Source organism: Gobio gobio, assembly GCF_949357685.1.
Source record: "Gobio gobio genome assembly, chromosome: 5".
Taxonomy (NCBI): Eukaryota; Metazoa; Chordata; class Actinopteri; order Cypriniformes; family Gobionidae; genus Gobio; species Gobio gobio.
In genome coordinates, this window is record NC_137101.1 from 20,473,979 (window position 1) to 20,493,596 (window position 19,618).

General features: G+C 37.7%; 1 protein-coding gene across 1 annotated transcript in view; it reads right to left on the minus strand.

Annotated features, from left to right (window-relative positions):
• cacna2d1a (calcium channel, voltage-dependent, alpha 2/delta subunit 1a) overlaps nucleotides 1–19,618 on the minus strand; it is a 101,713-nt gene that overhangs the window by 6,431 nt on the left and 75,664 nt on the right. The window contains exons 21-37 of the mRNA XM_079817221.1: nucleotides 19,237–19,298; nucleotides 18,789–18,865; nucleotides 13,680–13,740; nucleotides 13,476–13,576; nucleotides 10,751–10,832; nucleotides 10,210–10,275; nucleotides 10,021–10,130; nucleotides 9,875–9,946; nucleotides 8,545–8,612; nucleotides 7,959–7,997; nucleotides 7,394–7,465; nucleotides 5,556–5,708; nucleotides 4,754–4,806; nucleotides 4,319–4,374; nucleotides 3,861–3,987; nucleotides 3,355–3,467; nucleotides 836–918 (exon numbers count right to left, since the gene is read on the minus strand). Of these exons, the coding sequence (XP_079673347.1) occupies nucleotides 836–918; nucleotides 3,355–3,467; nucleotides 3,861–3,987; nucleotides 4,319–4,374; nucleotides 4,754–4,806; nucleotides 5,556–5,708; nucleotides 7,394–7,465; nucleotides 7,959–7,997; nucleotides 8,545–8,612; nucleotides 9,875–9,946; nucleotides 10,021–10,130; nucleotides 10,210–10,275; nucleotides 10,751–10,832; nucleotides 13,476–13,576; nucleotides 13,680–13,740; nucleotides 18,789–18,865; nucleotides 19,237–19,298 (1,395 nt within the window). The remainder of the gene's footprint in view (nucleotides 1–835; nucleotides 919–3,354; nucleotides 3,468–3,860; nucleotides 3,988–4,318; nucleotides 4,375–4,753; nucleotides 4,807–5,555; nucleotides 5,709–7,393; nucleotides 7,466–7,958; nucleotides 7,998–8,544; nucleotides 8,613–9,874; nucleotides 9,947–10,020; nucleotides 10,131–10,209; nucleotides 10,276–10,750; nucleotides 10,833–13,475; nucleotides 13,577–13,679; nucleotides 13,741–18,788; nucleotides 18,866–19,236; nucleotides 19,299–19,618) is intronic.

Consider the following 19,618-nt stretch of genomic DNA (forward strand, 5'->3'; position numbering starts at 1 on the left):
AGAGATAGAGAGATGGACTGACCCGAGACAGCACATGAACACTGGCAGCAGTAACATGAGCAGAGAGGAGAGCAGAGGAGAGCCTGCATTTCTCCTACACATGGCCTCATCCTAACATATATTATACAGCCAAATACACAGCAGGAGAGAGAGAAAGAGAGGAAGAGAGTCATGCAGAAAAATGTTTGACAGTCAGAAGTTTAAGCAACACACGAACCAAAAAGCGTTAATACTGTAAGTACAAAGACAGAATCCAGAGCAGGAAGTAAATATGTGTTTAGATAAAGATGCACTGGTCAAAAGTATGTGGACACCTGAACACCCCACTCATATGGGCTTGCTGAACGTGTAAATTCAATGTCATGGACATTGATAGGAAGTTCAGCTTATTCCAATTCATTGTGTTCAGTGGGGTTCCACACAAGACTCTTCATTTCTTTATTGCATAATCATATGCTTGATTTTATGCATCTTTTAGTCACCCATCTTAAACACCCAAACCAGTTCCTTAAAAGAGGGTGTCCACATTCTTTAGGCCATGAAATGCACGTTTGTGTGAGATTACAACATGTCAAACAAAGCCAGTCTCTCCTAAACCAAGATCTATCACACAGAGACTAATATCAGAGTTGATTTACATTGATCATGTCTCAAAAAGTCTCAGTGTGGTAGATGTCAGTTAATGACTGAAATGAGAGCAGGTAAAACCAGCCATTTTAGAAGAATAGGGCGACACGTGAGATCCAGGCCTGATGCACATCAAGTCATGCTGATTGCTAGTCTGGTCTCAATCTGTCATAGGATCTTGCGGGAAGAAGGTGTGTGGGTGACTTACACTTTCGTTGTTGTCAAAGCACTCTTTCGGACCTTTCCGATACCGTGGGTTCTGGGCTATCTTGCAGGGATCTGGACCCGGAGCTGTGAGTCCAAGTTCAGGAAAAACAACATGCTAATATTCTAAGTGAGATTTAAGATAAACTCAATTTGATCTCATGGGTAAAGGTAACTATTTTACGAGGTGGTGATTTCATATGAATTCGGACAATGCGATTCGTACGGAAATGATTTTTAGAAGACAAGCATGGAGGTTTACCTCAACTCCACCTCTAAAACTAACTGTCAATGGAACATAAGCAGATCATATGGATTCATATGAATAAGCCACCAATTCATCAAAATGTATTTAAGACACCCCTGCTGTCCATTCCAGTTTATGCAGGAACTCCAAGGCTGTGTCCGAAATCGCGTTCTATGTGAGTAGGCATTACATTGGAATTTTAACGTACTTTGCGACCGTTAGAAAACTATGTTCTATATAGAATGAATGTGTGTAGTATGAATGTAATCCGGACGTGCTACATTTGCCATGTTGTCATTATCACAAGACTTACCAGCGTCTAGCGTCAGTTGCGTCCCTTAACCTCCATTCATAAATCCTCTCCCGTGGCCACATGGGATAGTAAAGTGTCCATCGTATGCGCACTTCAGAATCTCGCCGGAAGTAGTAGGTCATCTGGGGACTTTTCGCCAACTGTTTTTCGAATACTATGAATTCGGACATACTACTCTGTTGGCGTACTGTTTTTCTCTTACTGCATAGTAGGGAAATATTCGATTTCGGACGCAGTGCAAGTCTTGCTGGTTTAGCTAGCAATGTAACCTGATGGAGACACTAGAATATAAGCATCCAATTATTTAAAGTCCAGATAAAACTTTGCAACCCATTTTACCTCTATATTTGTAGTATTTCCAAGTAAAATAGGGCATTCGTAGCATAGAAATCTAGACACACCTTAGCGGCAGCAAATGTAATTTGCAGCCAGGGTGGTCTAGCAACTCTCCGTTGGCTTGCGAGCTGGAAAAACCAAACTCTGGTCAGGCCAATTACATTGTGTATAGAGTCGGTGGGCGGGCTTAACATAATGACGGCAGAGTGGCGGCGGTTCCGCGTGCTACTTGTAAACAAAGAAGATGGCGAACAGCGGTCTTTCGAATCGGCTTTGGCCGCGACTCTGGAAGACTTGGAGTTAAGCTTTTCTTTGAGAAAAGAACAAAGAACAGCACTGAAGTCATTCTTAAGAAAGGAAGAGGTGTTCCGAGTTTTGCCGAGCGGATACGGCGGAAGTTTAATCTATCAACTAGCTCCGCTTCACCTTCTTCGTTGCTCAGGTTGGTTGTAGCGTCAGTTGCGCTACAAATTCCCGCATCAGAGGGAATTTGAAAGACAACCGTTTACCCCGCCCCAAGGATTGAGCCCTGCCAATGGTGTGTTCCCAGACCCAACATCTTGATGTGGGTCTGGCTTGTCAGGCTAGGGCATTCAATGAGATAAACATCAATTGGATACAGACACAGTCGTTGGGTAATGACTGGTCAACCATTTTTCCAGTTCACTGAAATCAGCTGTTTGGAAAAAACGGATTAAAGGGTTAGTTCACCCAAAAATGAAAATTCTGTCATTAATTACTTACCCTCATGTCGTTCGACACCCGCAAGACCTCTGTTCATCTTCGGAACACAAATGAAGATATTTTAGTTGTAATCCGATCACTCAGAAAGGCCTCCATTGGCACAATGCACGGTACACTCTCAAGACCCATAAAAGGTACTAAAGACGTTGTTACAAAGTCCATCTCACTACAGTGGTTCTACAATAACTTTATAAAGCGACGAGAATAGTTTTAGCAAAAAAAAACTAAATAACGACTTATATAGTGATGACCGATTTTAAAATAATGCATCATGAAGCTTCAAAGCGATATGAATCAGCGAGTCGAATCATGATTCGGATCGCGTGTCAAACCTCCAAACAGCTGAAATCAGTTGACTTTGGCGATTCAAACCGCTGAATCGACTCACTGATTCATAGCGCTTCGAAGCTTCATGATGCCTTGTTTTGAAATCGGTCATCATGATATAAGTCGTTATTTAGGGTTTTTTTGCGCACAAAAACTATTCTCGTCACTCTATAAAGTTATTGTAGAACCACTGTAATGAGATGGACTTTGTAACAACGTCTTTAGTACCTTTTATGGGTCTTGAGAGTGTAAAGTGCATTGTGCCAATGGATGCCTTTCTGAGCGATCGGATTTTAACTAAAATATCTTCATTTGTGTTCTGAAGATGAACGGAGGTCTTACGGGTGTCGAACGACATGAGGGTAAGTAATTAATGACAGAATTTTAATTTTTGGGTGAACTAACCCTTTAACTAAAATTAATCAGACAGAGTTTCTGGAAAAGCTACTTCGAGTTAGTTCTGAACTTCCTTCCCAACACTGACATTGACCTAATGAGTTGTCATCATTGTATGTTTCAATACTAAATGGTAAGTTTGTATGTGTATGAAGGATACAAGGCTTTTCTTCCTGGGAAAATGGCTTTTCATCACATATCTGGTTACTCATCTGTGCATCAGCAACAATAAGCACCAGATTTGTCTTTGGAAGCTTTTCAGCTATGAATTGCCTGAAAATGAACAAAATAAAGATACTAAACTAATGTTTGTGAAATAAAAATCCCCTTAAGAATTGGAATCATTAATATTTGGGCAGACAATCAATTAAACAAGTGATATAATTACATAATAAAATATTCTGTTTAATTTATTCATTGTTATATGATATGCCATCTAAGTAAATAAATACATAAATAATTCATTTCATTTATTTAGTGTTACATGATTTACCATTTAGTTCATCAATTTAATCTTAATCGATATTTGTTTGAAAAAATGCTCTCAAATGAAGATATTTTGCTTTGTTTGTAGGATAATTTATTTGTTACATATTCTTATTAATCACAAAAACTTAACTCATAAAATTGACAACCCATCCTTCCAAATTGGTCACCAGTTCTTACCTAGAGCTGTTTAGACACTCAATAGTCCCCTTAAAAGCGGTCTCGTTGTTCTCAAAGAAATACTGTGTCTGCTCTTTAATGCAACTCTCTTTAGATGGTGTGTCAGACGAGCCTTCATCTTGCTCCGCTGTGAACAAAACACAATCGCAATTCAATTACCACGAGCAATACTTTCAGGGTTTATTTGAATTAATGTTGATTCAGCGCCTAAATAACACCCACTGACCAGTCAATGAGCCAAAAATTGTTTTAAAAAATTATATTTCCCAAGTACACAGAATACAGTCAAAAAAAGAAAAAAAAGAAAAGAATATGTGGTCATATTTGCACAGGAATTTAGCTTTAGCACTCATAAGCGTTGTAGTTTTGGAAGTACACCAGACGATAAGACAAACTGTCAAATTGCAATGGCTTTATCATTGTTTCACAGCAATGAATTACTAATGTCAGGCTCTTACCTGCCTCAAGGAAATTAGGAAATGTGATGCTGACAAACAACTGCTGCAGTATTGACCTGAGAAATAAAACCAGTTGGGTTCAAAACAACATTCGACCCCTATCGACTAAAACAGTTTTTCTATCTAGTTTTTAGATTTTCTAATTATTTCACTTTATTAAAGGCGACATAGTTACATTGTACTTACTCATATAAGTACTGAGTAATATTAATTAACTACATGTACTTACTATTGAGTTACAGTTAGGGTTTGGTTTAGAGTTAGTTACTTGTAATCATGCATAATTTACTGTTATTACTATAGTAAGCACATGCGGTAATGTGTAACTATGTCACCTTAAAATAAAGTGTTACTGTAAATTGTGACAGAATTCCATTTTTGTATAAACTAAGAAAGTTAAATAGGGCATCATTTCAAAAACACTTTTTCGCTCACCAGGCTGCTGCGGAAGCCCACCAACCAATGTTCAGGATGTCAGCTATGGTGGGCTAAAAGGGACAAACAACATGTTAATAAACCTATACACAACAAGTCCTTGTGGCATACCATCCCCAATTCAATCAATGGATTGGCTGTCTGACAACATAAACTCTGAGATGTTGGCACCTTAAACTCTTATTCTCTCAGCCATTCTTCTCTAACTTTGCAAGTTGCATATCCGGAGCTAAGAAGCACCAAAACATCCTGATTTTATTGGCACGGGCCTCTATTACGACCCTGCCAGACAGAAAGGACCCGGTGCCAAACAATACGGGAGATAACAGACGAAAGCTCAGCAGATGCAAGAATAAATCCACAAACAAGGCTAAAGGAATGAGCTCAGGGGACGATTAGCTGCCGCACACGCTGCTCTGATTATCATGAGAGAGGAAGTGTCTCTTTGTGATGATTCATGGTTGACTGTGCGTGTTTTGAGAGATTTAGTCAGCATGTAAGACAAGGTCGTAATCGTTCAAGTCACACAGATCAGAGAGTGTATCGTGAGGCTAACTTATCAGTGTGATATGGAACAATAACACGAAGTTCACTAACCGCATGACTAAACTTTATATTCAGAGGAAAATGTGCTACATAAGCAAATCCTTATTTACAAGTGATAACTTGGCCAAAACAGATTTAAGACAACACGCAAACCACTACGGGACAGACTTTCATTGTGAGTGTGATTACTGTAAACAAAAACGTAAACTATTTTTGGTCATTAAGGAACTGAAATGAATTCAAAGATGAAACTCACCACGTAGACTGATCTGAGACCAGCGGCAGCTTTCGATTCTTTGGTGGGTTCACAGAGGGCCTGGTAGTCATAGGTTTTGTTGACTGAGTACAGGGATGCGTTCATCAGATTTCTCATTAGGTTGGGGTCAATCATACCGAAAAACTGTCCGATCTGAAAACACAGAAAATGCACGAAAAATATGTTTACTTAAAAATAGGGGACATACCATAGACTTCTATTGTTTTTAAACTGGAATAATTATAATTACTAAAGAATAAAACTGCAGGCACATTAGCGAAATTTTGCTGAATTTTGTGGGCAGGTTTATTACCAAAAGTGTAGCATTGCAAAGCTTTCAAATTAGGCAGCTTTCTGTTGGTCAACATGGCGAATCTACCTAATCTGTGTGGGGAAATGTTTCGCCCTTATGTGAAATTCCCAATTATGTGAATTCCTATTGAATTGACTTGATTTCATCCACGAAATTTGCCACAAACGTGACCACACATACACAAATCGTTGAATTGTTTTTCTAATTGGAGATATTCCCGGACATCTGAAGAGGAAGGTTTTGTCAGATTTACCTTACTTCTGGGGAAAATGTTATGCCCCTCATTAACCTTTATTTTAAAAAGAAACAGGCACAGACTGTGAAGAATTACCACTGAAAAAAAAAAGTATACAAAGGCTATTTTTGTTTTCAATTAACATCATTTAAACCCGCAATGAAATGTTTATTTATTCGCCATTTGGTCTGCAGATGTCCTGAGATGAGCTACAAACGGTATTAGGAATCAAGCTCTGAATACACATACATCTGCTCCTGAAGAGTGAGTCGTCAACTATTAGCAGTTTTCTACAGGACAGAGTGTGACTTTCTGAAGTCAGTGAAGCTTCTTTTTTGGTAAAAAAATAAAATGGTAAAGCACGTAGTATCCGTCTACTTTTTTCATATTTTCCACACTGATTGTTTGGGGAAAATGTGCATAATTCAGCAGAATTTGTTACAATATAAATGTAAAGAAATAAAATGGAAAAATATTTCTGCACAGCTTTCTGCTGAATTTAGCAAAGCCAAAATTTCACAACATTGTCCTATAGTTTTATAGCAGTCACTATGGGGATGAGGATGTCTGTCTGTACTTATCTGTAGAATACGTTCACGCTGTGAACTACATGCTGTGTGTTTAAAGAGTGTGGAGCCCACCGTGCTCGGGGGGCCGATAGGATCTCTTCTAATCTTATTAGGACAACCTACTGCATGACCATAATTTAAACCATAGAAAGAGTTGTCTGTGAGCCCAGAACATTTCTGAGGTGTTATACCGACCACGAGTATGCGAGGAATAAAAAAAAAAAAAAAAAAACTCGTCCCTGTTCTGGTTACTGTTACGAACACACACAGCTTAGCTTCCAGCTTCGTATTAGACGTAAAAATGTACGAGCGTGTTCGTCCGAGACTATAAGTCAGTCCAAAGGTGATATAAATCCTTGAATGTACAGAACGGCCGCCGCTCCCTGTGCAATAACAGCTGTAATGAATGTGCGGTCTGCCCAGCGGTCTTAGCCGACCCCTGGAGAGTCTGCCCACATGGAGGGGAGGAGACGGGATTTAGGGCACAATCGGTCCCCTTGGCTTCAGTCCTGCTGCCAAACACTCCGACCGTGATTTATCCCGCACACACTCCGCCCTGATTGGTTTCCCTCGCTGAGCCTAACTTTAAACATTTACTCTACTGCTGTTGCCGGCGGGGTGCAGGTGGGGTTGGGTGGGTGCTCTCCAGGGGTCAAAGAAGGGGAATGTGGAATGGAAGCAAAATGGAGAGGTTCTGATTGAGTAAGAGAGAGAGGCCCACCATATTCATGTACTCGTCCTGATTGGCCATGACAAGGAAGCCTCCATCGTCCAGAAGAACACAGTCCAGAAACTTTGAGAGAAAAAGATTTAGAGTAATATACACTACTGTTCAAAAGTTTGAGATTTTTATTTTAAGAAACTAATACTTTTCATGCAGCAATGTATCCCGTTGATCAAAAGCGACATTTATAATATAACATAAAAAATTCATCAAAGAATCCTGAAAAAAGTTTCTACAAAAATATTAAGCTGCAGAACCATTTTCAACAGGGATAAAAATAAGAAATGATTCTTGAGCAGCAAATCCTCATACTAGAATGATTTCTGAAGGATAATGCGACACTGAAGAGTAATGATGCTAAAAATTCAGCTTTTCCATTACAGGAATAAATTACATTTTAAAATAAAATACATAAAAAAGAAAACAGTTATTTTCAATTGTAACAATATTTCACAATATTACTGTTTTTACTGTATTTTGTGATCTTACCAATGCCAAACGGTATTGTATATAATATAGATAGTATCATCTTGTCATATCTAACATATAAATATGATCTTACCGCATCATTTCTCCGGCACCCACAGATTTCACCAACACACTGTGCAGGAAGAGTTACAAATTGACAGATTCATAATAGAGTTACACAAAAATATAAATACAATATCGGTTTTCAGTCAATATTAAGGATTTTTTTTTTCTCGGTGGACATTGAGCATATTGGCTCATATTGGATATTTAATTGTGCATGCTCATTTTTACATTTAGATTAACTTAACACATAATAACAGTGTTATTGACACTCTTAGTAATGCTGTTAAATGTAAATGCAAATCCCAAAATGAATATCAGTTTTGTTCACACTGTACATTATAATGTTGTGATGCCTAAGGTCACCTGTAGCATTTAGATGGCTGATTTTAGTTTACATTTTTTATTTTCTTCTTTTTTTTAGGCAAAATAGCACATATTGTCTGCCATTTATCATCTTATTGGTATCGGACAGAACTCCATATCAGTTCATCCTTAGCTGATACAAATGCCAAACTGACACTATTAGGATAAATCAAACGGACAATAGTCCCAATCATCCTTCTATCTTGCACTACAGTTAACAGAAACAGAGGTAGTTGAGTTTTTGCACTCACTTTGGGCGTAATTGTAGTGTTCATGAAGCTTTCCATCCAGGCCTGTATATCCAGTTTTACACCGACAACTGAAACATATAACAAAAATGAGTATAGTTTAAAATTTTGCATCAGTTCACGTTCTTAAATAAACACAACAACTCAAACCAATAGAGATTAATTTGATTATTACTAGTAGTCTATTTTTAGTATATTATTAGCTCTACTGATAATGCTGATGCCAATATATAGGGAGCAGGATGGCCAATGTCCAACGAGTGTATACACTATATTGCCAACAGTTTTGGGATGTCTGCCTTTACATGTACATGAACTTTAATGAGATCCCATTCTTAATCCGTAGGGTTTAATATGGAGTTGGCCCACCCTTTGCAGCTATAAACGCTTCAACTCGGCTTTACACAAGGTTTAGGAGTGTGTTGTTTATGGGAATTTTTGACCATTCTTCTAGAAGCGCATTTGTGAGGTCAGGCACTGATGTTGGACGAGAAGGGCTGGCTCGCAGTCTCCGCTCTAATTCATCCCAAAGGTGTTCTATCGGGTTGAGGTCAGGACTCTGTGCAGGCCAGTCAAGTTCCTCCACACCAAGCTCACTCATCCATGTCTTTATGGACCTTGCTTTATGCACTGGTGTGCAGTCATGTTGGAACAGGTAGGGGCCATCCCCAAACTGTTCCCACAAAGTTGGGAGTATGAAATAGTCCAAAATGTCTTGTTATGCTGAAGCATTAAGAGTTCCTTTCACTGGAACTAAGGGGCCAAGTCCAACCCATGAAAAACAGCCCCACACCATAATCCCCCCTCCACCAAACGTTACACTTGGCACAATGCAGTCTCCTGGCAACTGCCAAACCCTCAGCATCCCCTACCACTTCGTGGCTGAGTTGCTGTTGTTCCCAATTGCTTCCACTTTGTTATAATACCACTAATTGTTGACCGTGGAATATTTAGTAGTGAGGAAATATCACAAATGGACTTATTGCACAGGTGGCAACCTATCACGGTACCGAGCTTGAATTCACTGAGCTCCTGAGAGTGACCCATTCTTTCACAGATGTTTGTAGAAGCAGTCTGCATGCCTAGGTGCTTGATTTCATACACCTGTGGCCATGGAGGTGATTGGAACAACTACATTTAATAATTTGGAGGGATGTCCCAATACTTTTGGCAATATAGTGTATATAAATGGAACTTAAAATATTGTCAGATTACTTGACCAGGCTTTAATATTGGTTGATCACTTCATATCTTGTTGTATCTTTCTATGCCAGTGACTATCTACAATATATTCCCATGCTAAATACGGAAACTATAAATGTCAGACTCTTACCTGCTGGTTTCAGCATGAATTCATCGATTCTCAGGTCCATCGCTCTGCTCACTAAAACTGAATCTTGAGTTTCTGACAAGAACATTTTCATTAATATATAGCAAAAGTGGGATATGCTTGTATAATGCTAACAAACACATACTTACTATTATTTGTGTATGGCGCTGATGTAAATACATAAACATCATTGTCCAGACTTCTCTTGTAGATACTGGACTCATATGTTTCTGCCTTTTCGGTCCATTCTGGACCAGCACTGCAAAACACACAAACAGAGACAATTTTAGTCCTATGGGCTTGCCTGGTATTCCTGAAGCTTAAAGATCTAATAGTACCTTGCAGGATAGACTCTAGTGACACCGCCATCTGTCGCCACAAACTTAGCCTTGATTCTGTCATTCCTGAAAAATCACAAAAATAAATAGACTAAATTAGAATGAAAGATGTGTACTCACACCAATCAGTGTTTAAATTAATTATGAAGTTCACCAAAAAAATTCTGCTTCTCATGTGACTTTCTTCCGTGGAACACAAAAGGAGATGCTTAGCAGAATGTTCATGATGCTCTTTTCCATACAATAAAAGCATACAGTGGCCAAACTTCTAAAAGGACAAAATAGCACCATAAAATACTATTTTTGTCCATTTTGGAACTTGACAGCCCCTGATCACTATATGCTTTCATTGTATGGAAAAGAGCAGAGTGAACATATTTCAAAACCTTTTGTGTTCCACAAAAAAAGAAGGTCATACAGGTTTGGAACAAAATTAGGAGAGTAAATGATGATGGAAATTTTATTTTTAAATGCTCTGTCCTAAGTTAAGGTTAAATTAATGAGGTCTTGTTTTTTGCATTTATAATTCGGTGCAACTCACAGTCCTTGTTCACTCCAGAGTTTGGTCAGTTCAGCGGTGATGCCAGCATCCAGCAGCAGTCTGTTTATTAGGTCCATATTACCTGAGGAACCATACACAAATTAAAAGGTCTCAGTTGAAATTCCGCCATCACTATACCATCGGCGTATCAAAATGACTCTCACACTACAGGAGCAAAATCTAACAGAGGATCAATACACACAAAACAAAGCTTTACGTCATTATAAGTTTCACCTTTGACTTGATAAATGCATAAACACCTGTTGGTCATGAGTAAGAACAGGCTCCACATTCTGACCTCTGAGGCAACCGATGCCAAAGTCATAAAGAAGTAGAACTTCATAAAAAGAGAACGAGACAGCGACGCAAAAGCGGGGCGGTGAGACGCGTCGGGAAAGTAACACGCAGATTAATTTTCCGAGACGAGAAACACGATTGTATTCTTCGGCCGTTTGAAACGGCAGTAAGTGTTCAAAGGTTTTTAGTTTTTTTTGGTGCGGGCACCTTCAGAACATTAGTGTGTTTTATAACATTGCACTGTAGTTCATTACCGCAAAGACTTTACGACAAAACACACACACACTTCAGAAAGAGCAGCTGGTGTACAACTTTATTCCGTCCCCTTCCGCACGCAGCATGCTTTTCATTAGGACCTGATTGAGAGCAGCGCAAGAACACAAGTCAACTGATCTGCCTGTGTTTGACAGCAAGGAAATCTTGGACTTAAAATACCAGGCCTCTGTGACAAATAGCCACAAAAATTAGCATTTACAGTGCTATGTTTTGCCGGTTGCAAAATTGTATTGTCTGTGCTCACGATGAAGTTTCATTCTTTGACCAAAAAAAAAAAAAAATTTAACATTATCTTTTGTTGAATGTAAGTGAATTTTTGTTTTATTGGATTTCTCCATCTGAAATAGAGATCAGCTTTTGGAGCATTAATAAACATTAATATACTACAAATTTAAATATTTAAGTTAAGTTGTTAAGTTAAGTGTTAAGTTAATTTCCTTGACCCTACACCAATGTGCCGGTACACATCCCTTCTCTCTCTCTCTCTCTCTCTCTCTCTCTCTCTCTCTCTCTCTCTCTCTCTCTCTCTCTCTCTCTCTCTCTCTCTCTCTCTCCGTGACATGTCCTGCTTTTCCTCTTTCACACAAGGTAATTGGTGCAGAATTTGGGGGTGGGCTCGTAGGTATAAATTATTACAGCCAAACCTACACATTCAACACATGTGCACCAAACCAAGTGATTACCGCAGCACCGACAGATCCCGATGAGATCAAAGCGGCCTGTGGAGAGGAAGGTGAGGGGAGGGAGGTGTCTGTGTGTGGGGGTAAAGGGAGGAGGTTTACTTAGCATTAACACGGTCAACAAGAGAACAATAAATATAATTACATTGAAACTGAAACACACCAAACCCCCTAATTTAATCAAGAAAAGGTGTACGAGAACAGCTTTTGATGTAGAAAGTGCTGCCATGTTTTTAAACACAGCCAAAATAGTTGATTGTAAATAAAAGTTCTCATCTATGCAAGAACTTAAATTGATTCCAATTGATTTTTTGAAGTTTATTTAATTCTGTAATGCTACTGAATTAAAATAGGGCTATTACTTGTTATTTTGTTCACTATTTAGGCATTATTTAGTAATATTTTAATATAATATTGTGTTAAAACTGTTTAAAAGTTATTACAGTGTATTAAATTAATGTCTAATGGCATTATTAGCAATGCAAGGTTGTAGTATTTATAGCACTGTGTTAAGAAAAGTTTTAAAATATAAAAAATGTATAATGTGCAATGTTTAGTAATACTGTGATGTAGTAATACTTTTAGTACTGTATTAGGACAAGGACAAGTATTAAACAATGTAGTGAGATAATATATATGTATATAAAGATAATTGTAGTAATTATTTTAGTGCTGTCAAATCGATTAATCACGATTAATCACATCCAAAATAAAAGTTTGTGTTTACATAATATATGTGTACTATATATTGTGTATAATTGTATATGTGTATAATTATTATGTATTTATATATAAATACACACTCATTAATGTATATATTTAAGAAATATTTGCATGTACTGTATATATTTATAATATATATATATATATAATATTAAAAAAATCTTAAATGTATACATGCATGCATGCATGCGTGTGTGTGTGTGTGTGTGTATTTATATATACATAATAATTATATTTCAGATGTGATTAATCGATTTGACAGCACTAGTAATAATATAATACTGTGCATCTAAAAAAAAAATACATATAGTACAAAATACATAAAAATATGCATTAAAATGTATAATTGAAATATTAAGTAATAATGTTAAAATCTATATCTACAAATTACAATAAAAGTACCAGTATTAAATGTGTAATGGTATAATTAGTAATATAATGTGTTAATTTATAGGTGCTATTTTATAGTGCAGCCAGTCTGAATTCTTATGAAATGAAACAAAATTAGTTATGAAACATATACATTTATTAGCTAATAGTAGCTACTACTTTAAAGTAAAGTTGGTTGATTAAAAGACCTACATATTTTAATCAAGATTGTGACTTCATAAATTACTTCCTGAGCAGCCCTGGCAAGAACTTTGAACTAGCGGTATGAATCTCTTCAAGCTATGGTACCACCACACTCCCTGTCACAGCACAGTTCTGGATTTGAACCAGCAGCCCAGAACACTACAGAAGATACTCACACAGCGGGTTGTTGGGGGTCTTTGTGTCAATGTATTGATTGAAGTCGATGAGAAATTGTGTGATGTTGTCACTCTGAGCTTTCAGGTCTGTGCAGTAATCTCTAAAACATGGAAGAGGAACATTTCTCAGAATCAGTTGGAGTTCAGAACAACATGAAGGTAAGAAAACAGCGACAGGGTGAACTATCCCTTTAAGAAACTGACCTGGGTGCTATTAAAGTATATCCATACTCTTCAAATTTGTCCACCTGCAGGCTTTCAGAAACTGAAAGAAAATATATCCGGAATCCGTAAGATCAAAGATCATTTCAATAAGTTCCGTCATTACAGAGCGGTAAAATAATACAATACAGATATATACGGAATAAAAACAGACCCCAGAACTTACAGGTACATTCAAATTGCCTGATAGTGAAACACAACTCTACAGTCAGCAGGCCGCTGCACAACAGCTTGTAAAAATATGTCTCTGAGCTTCTGTCTAGTAATGCAGTTATCTGCTGTGACACCCTGCTGTTCAGGCACACGACCTCACATACGGGGTGGTCCAGAGAGAAAGTCAGCCCAATGCATTTGATAGAAATAAGCAGAAAATAAAACGGGAATGGTGAAAGTTTGAGGATTTACGATTAAGCACTAATAAATGTTTTTTACAATAACGTAGCACCACTGAAACAATCAACATACATTTATATCTATATTTAGAATTATATATCAAAACTAATCTTTATGGGATAAATCAGGTAAAAAAATAGCTTTTTAATGTATAAAATTGCAGTGTATTGTTCATAGTTATGCATGTGGCTGTTTGTTTTTTCTGAAACCAGATGATGGACTCGAACATGAGAGAGGTCAGATGTTACATCCAGAGGGTTCAAACATGAAGGAAAAGACAAAAGGGAGAGAAAAACAGTACTTGCCCGTTTCTTCTGAAGGGTCAAATGCGGCAAAGAGGATAAGGAGGGAACGATTTACCAAGGAGAGGAGGGAAAGAGAGGCAGAGAAACAGGGTAAAACCACAGGGGCCAAAGGTCACCAATATTTTATTCACAGAACAAGCCTTGAATAAAAATATTGCATTCTGATCTAAGGTTTTCTGCTCATTGTAAATTGAAAGACAAGAAAAGTTAATGAATTATGCATTCACATGTGCCAAGAGAGATGACAGATGGAGGAGGGCAAAATTTAATGCGGAACATAATTATACGTCACTTTAAAAGTGAAATTCTTTCAAATAAACGTCATTTGATTCGATATTTTGTTAATGCGATGACATTCAGACATGGTTTAACTGGTTAAACTGTCCAAATAATTTTTGAGGCCACTGTATTTCCAATTGATTGACATTAAAACTCTTCTTATTCAATCGCTGTGATGTATCAGGTTTGAAAGGATGTATCATGGTAAAATATGGATTGAGGGGTGTAAAATATAGCTTGGCGGATGTGCTGTCATAGGAAAAGCCGAGATCTGGGGGCAGATGAGTGATTAGTATAGACTGTTATTGGGGAACAGTAAAGTTAGAAGCCTTGAAGTTGCACTGTCCTGTTAAAGTTAAAAAGGGACACACACATACCACATCCGCACCTGGACATGAACATGTGGACCCAACACACATACGGAGGAGGTGCTTTCTAAAGAGTGAGGCCTGTATTTTGTTAAACCGCCCCTTTATGAGGCTTTGAAAGCATCCAGATGATTCAGAGAGCGAAGGGGCGGAGATAAAAGTACCGGTTCAGAGCACAAAGAGTCACACTCATGTCCTCTGCGGTTTCACCTTCCAAACCTCCAGGAAAACATCCACTAAACATCTCCCGATGCTCTCACACATACACACACATTCACAAAAATCTCAGGCCCAGTAAAGAAATGTAATAGTCGCACTTTATGACACTCATACCGTTGACATACACAGTGAAGTTGCAAGGACTTTACTTTACTCAGCTGGGATACATTTACACATGCAAAGCAGACACGGTGAGCGTGTATGTGTTTGTGCATTATTTTCGATGGTGACTGTAATACTGTACTGTAAGTGTAGAGCAGGTGTTAGTATTAGAGATAGACCGATAAGGAAAAATCTAGTTTAGTTCAAAACACATGTGCGAAATTCTTAGGAATGTACTCTTTGTATGCATACACATATATTGGACGCATCACATGACTTTGATTATAGATAAAAAAATTTCAAATATTTCAAATAATTAACAAAAGTGCACCACTCATTTTCTTAAAGAAATATTAACATTAGCAGTACAAATTATGCCAAATCATTTAATATTTTTTTCTTTTAAAGAATGTCATCCTGTATTTTTTCCCCATTATAATATCAGGACAGTTGTAACACCCTGATTTATTTATTTTTACTTTAAAAATTAATTTTAATGTAGTATCGTAAAATCGTAAAAGATGTGTAGTCACTGTGTACTGCATTTTGTAAATAAACGAATACGCAAATAAATACAACCACAAATCAGAAAAAGTTGGGACAGTATGGAAAACGCAAAAAAAAAAAAAAAAAAGTGATTTCAAAATTTACTTTGACTTGTATTTCATTGCAGACAATATGAACACAAAATATTTCATGTTTTGTCTGGTCAACTTCATGTCATTTGTAAATATGTATCCTTTCCTGTCATTCAGACCTGCAACACATTTCGAAAAAAGTTGGGACAGTAAAGCATTTACCACTTTGTAATGTTGCCATTCCTTTTCACAACACTTAAAAGACGTTTAGGGACTGAAGACACCAAGTGATGAAGTGTTTCAGTGTAATTTTGTCCCATTCTTGTCCCATTCTTGAATGCGCCACACATTCTCTATTGGAGACAGGTCGGGACTGCAGGAAGGCCAGTCAAGTACCCGTACCCTCTTCCTCCGCAGCCAGGACTTTGTAATGTGTGCAGAATGTGGTTTTGCATTGTCTTGTTGAAATATGGATGGACGTCCCTGGAAAAGATGTCTTCTTGAAGGCAGCATATTATGCTCCAAAATCTCTATGTACTTTTCAGCATTAATGGTGCCTTCACAGAAGTGCAAGTTACCTTTGCCAAGGGCACTGACACAACCCCATACCATGACAGACCCTGGCTTTTGGACTTGTTGCTGGTAACAGTCTGGATGATCCTTTTCTTTTTTGGTCCGGAGCACACGGCATCCATTCCTCCCAAAAAATACCTGAAATACTGATTCATCAGACCACAGTACACGTTTCCACTGTGTGATGGTCCATCCCAGATGCCTCCGAGCCCAGAGAAGTCGACAGCGCTTCTGGACACTGTTAACATAGGGCTTCCTTTTGGCACAGTACAGTTTTAACTGACATTTGTGGATGTAACTACGTATTGTGGTACTTGACAAAGGTTTGCCAAAGTAGTCCTGAGCCCATGTGGTGATATCACTTATAGATGAATGACGATTCTTGATGCAGTGCCGCCTGAGGGATCGGAGATCACGGTTGTTCAGCTTAGGCTTGCGCCCTTGTCCTTTACGCACTGAAATTCCTCCAGATTCCTTGAACCTTTTAATTATGTTATGCACTGTTGAATGTGAAATATCCAAATCTCTTCCTATCTTTCTTTGAGGAACATTGTTTTTAAACATTTCAATAATTTTCTCACGTATTTGTTGGCAAACTGACGATCCTCTGCCCATCTTTGCTCCTAAAGGATTAGACCTTTCTTGGATGCTGCTTTTGTACCAAATCATAATTACAATCACCTGTTGACATCACCCGTTTCACATCACATCATTATTTAACCATTTTACCTCATTACTAGCCCTAAATTGCTCCTGTCCCAATTTTTTTTTAAATGTGTTGCAGGTCTGAATGACAGGAAAGGATGCATATTTACAAATGACATGAAGTTGACCAGACAAAACATGAAATATTTTGTGTTCATATTGTCTGCAATGAAATACAAGTCAAAGTAAATTTAGAAATCACTTCGTTTTTTTTTATTTGCGTTTTCCATACTGTCCCAACTTTTTCTGATTTGGGGTTGTAAATAAATAAATAAATAAACAAATCCACAAAATTCTAAATAAATAAATAAATAAGCATATAAATGCATAAATAAATCCATAAATCCACATATTCCTGCATAAATAAATGTATAAATAATGAAATGTGCGATGAGATAAATAATTGAGTAAATAAAACAAATATTGGGGGAAAATAAAGAAAAATGTTAAAGGAAATGCTAAACTGAAAGTTGAGCTACCTTCAAAAATGAATAAATGGTTAAAAAGAAAAAAGTTTAAGTTTAGCATTTCCTTTAACTTTTTTTTAAAATTTCCCCCAACATTTATTTTATTATTTATCTCCTCGCACATTTGATTATTAACACATTTATTTATGTAGATTTTTGTGGATGCATTTGTTTGTTTGTTTATTTATTTGCATGTTTATTTATTTACTTTTGTAATTTTATTTTGCAGGTTTTGTTCTCCATACCCTCCCTCCCCCCAAAAAAAGTGTGCATGTAGTGTGTTTCTGTCCCCAATTTTAAAATATAAAAGGGTTACATTAACTCAAGTGTCATGGACAAGCGCGCACTATCAATAAATGGGTTAAAATTGGATCAAAATATTGACAGTGAACAGTGCCGAAAATGTGAAAGACTGGATATCGTCACAAAAAACATCGGCCGATCTCTAGTGAGTATCACTGAACACTGTGAGAAGGAAATACAGAAGGAAAATACTTGCCGGAATTTTCTGAGGGTCTCCAAGCTATAGACAGACAGGGAAAAGAGGAAAGGAGGTGAGATGGAGAGAAAAAACAGAGAGAGAGAGAAAGAGAGAATGAAAAGGGTGTGGTAGGGGCAAAATAAAGGAAAGAACATGAGGGATTTCACAATATTTTATTCAACTCCAGAAGCTTTGAATAAGAATATTGTACAGGAACTGTGAGGGCTCTCCTGAAAGGAGGGGCATTTGAGATTTGCTTTCCTCTCCCAAAAGCCACATGAGAGAGGACGAGAGGGTAAACACGCGCACAGAGGTGCATCTGGAAGAAAAACAGGGTGTAATATGCTCAAGGTGAGGTGCATTTGCCGTTAAGGGGGTCGTCGTCCCGTCTGGCGAACGCTCTCGAAGACAGACCACAACTGAGGAACCACGCTGTTACATCTCCAGAGGAGGTGATGGTGTCAAAAACAGAGATGTGAAATGAACGGAGGGCGCAGGGTTGAGCTCCCTGGATAAAAACCAGGAGCTCACGCTACAGCTTCTCATCTCTGAGGCCGGGGGATTGCCATTGCACTGAGTTCGATAAAGGTGAGTGATGGGCCGGTGGCGGTGGGTACTTACATTTTGCCTGAGTGATGGTATCTCCTATAGTTGCCTTGATGTAGCTCACACTGTAATCAGGTAGAACTAAAGCAAGACTACAGAGAGAAGACACAAAAAATAAATGACGATCAAAATCAGTCTTCCTGACATTAATTGAATTGAAAAAATTAACAACCAATGGAATCAAAATTGCTGTTTTGTAACTTTTGGTTCATGTAGGTTGAAATGTATAGATTCAAACTCAAATGTAGGAGATTTCATCCTCATCCTATACATAAAATACTCTATTTTCTTTCATCTGTGTCCTTATCGAAATACGTCCATTGTGACTTTGAACAGTGCCCTCTAGTGGCAAATAAGAAACATTCATATGTTCACTTACTTGTACCCCACAGAAACAAACACACCTCCACAACACAAAACCATATAATAAAGAGCATAACATTTAAAAAAGAGATTCTCAGACCTGTAGTCTGTCTCATTGACTGGAGCCCAAGTGTAGGTTCGGATGCCCCTGTCTATGTAACGCTGCAATGAGAATAAAACAACACTAAGTGGTTCAATGGACCATTAATTTCTGTTTTACTTCTAAAAAAACTAGCGTTGTAGCCCAGTGGTTCTCAACTGGTGGGTTGCAAACCCCCCCCCCAAAACAAAACACATTTAGAAGGGAGGTGAAAATGCTTTTCATATATTTTTGTTCTTGATGTCAAAGGATGGTGGCCAATCAAACTCTGTACCAATTAAGCGCAATTTCATCAGTAATTTTTTTAAAGAAAAATATGATCTATTTAACATTAATATGACTAGGATAAACTTGGTTTTTACTGACAACAATGTGTTCTGTG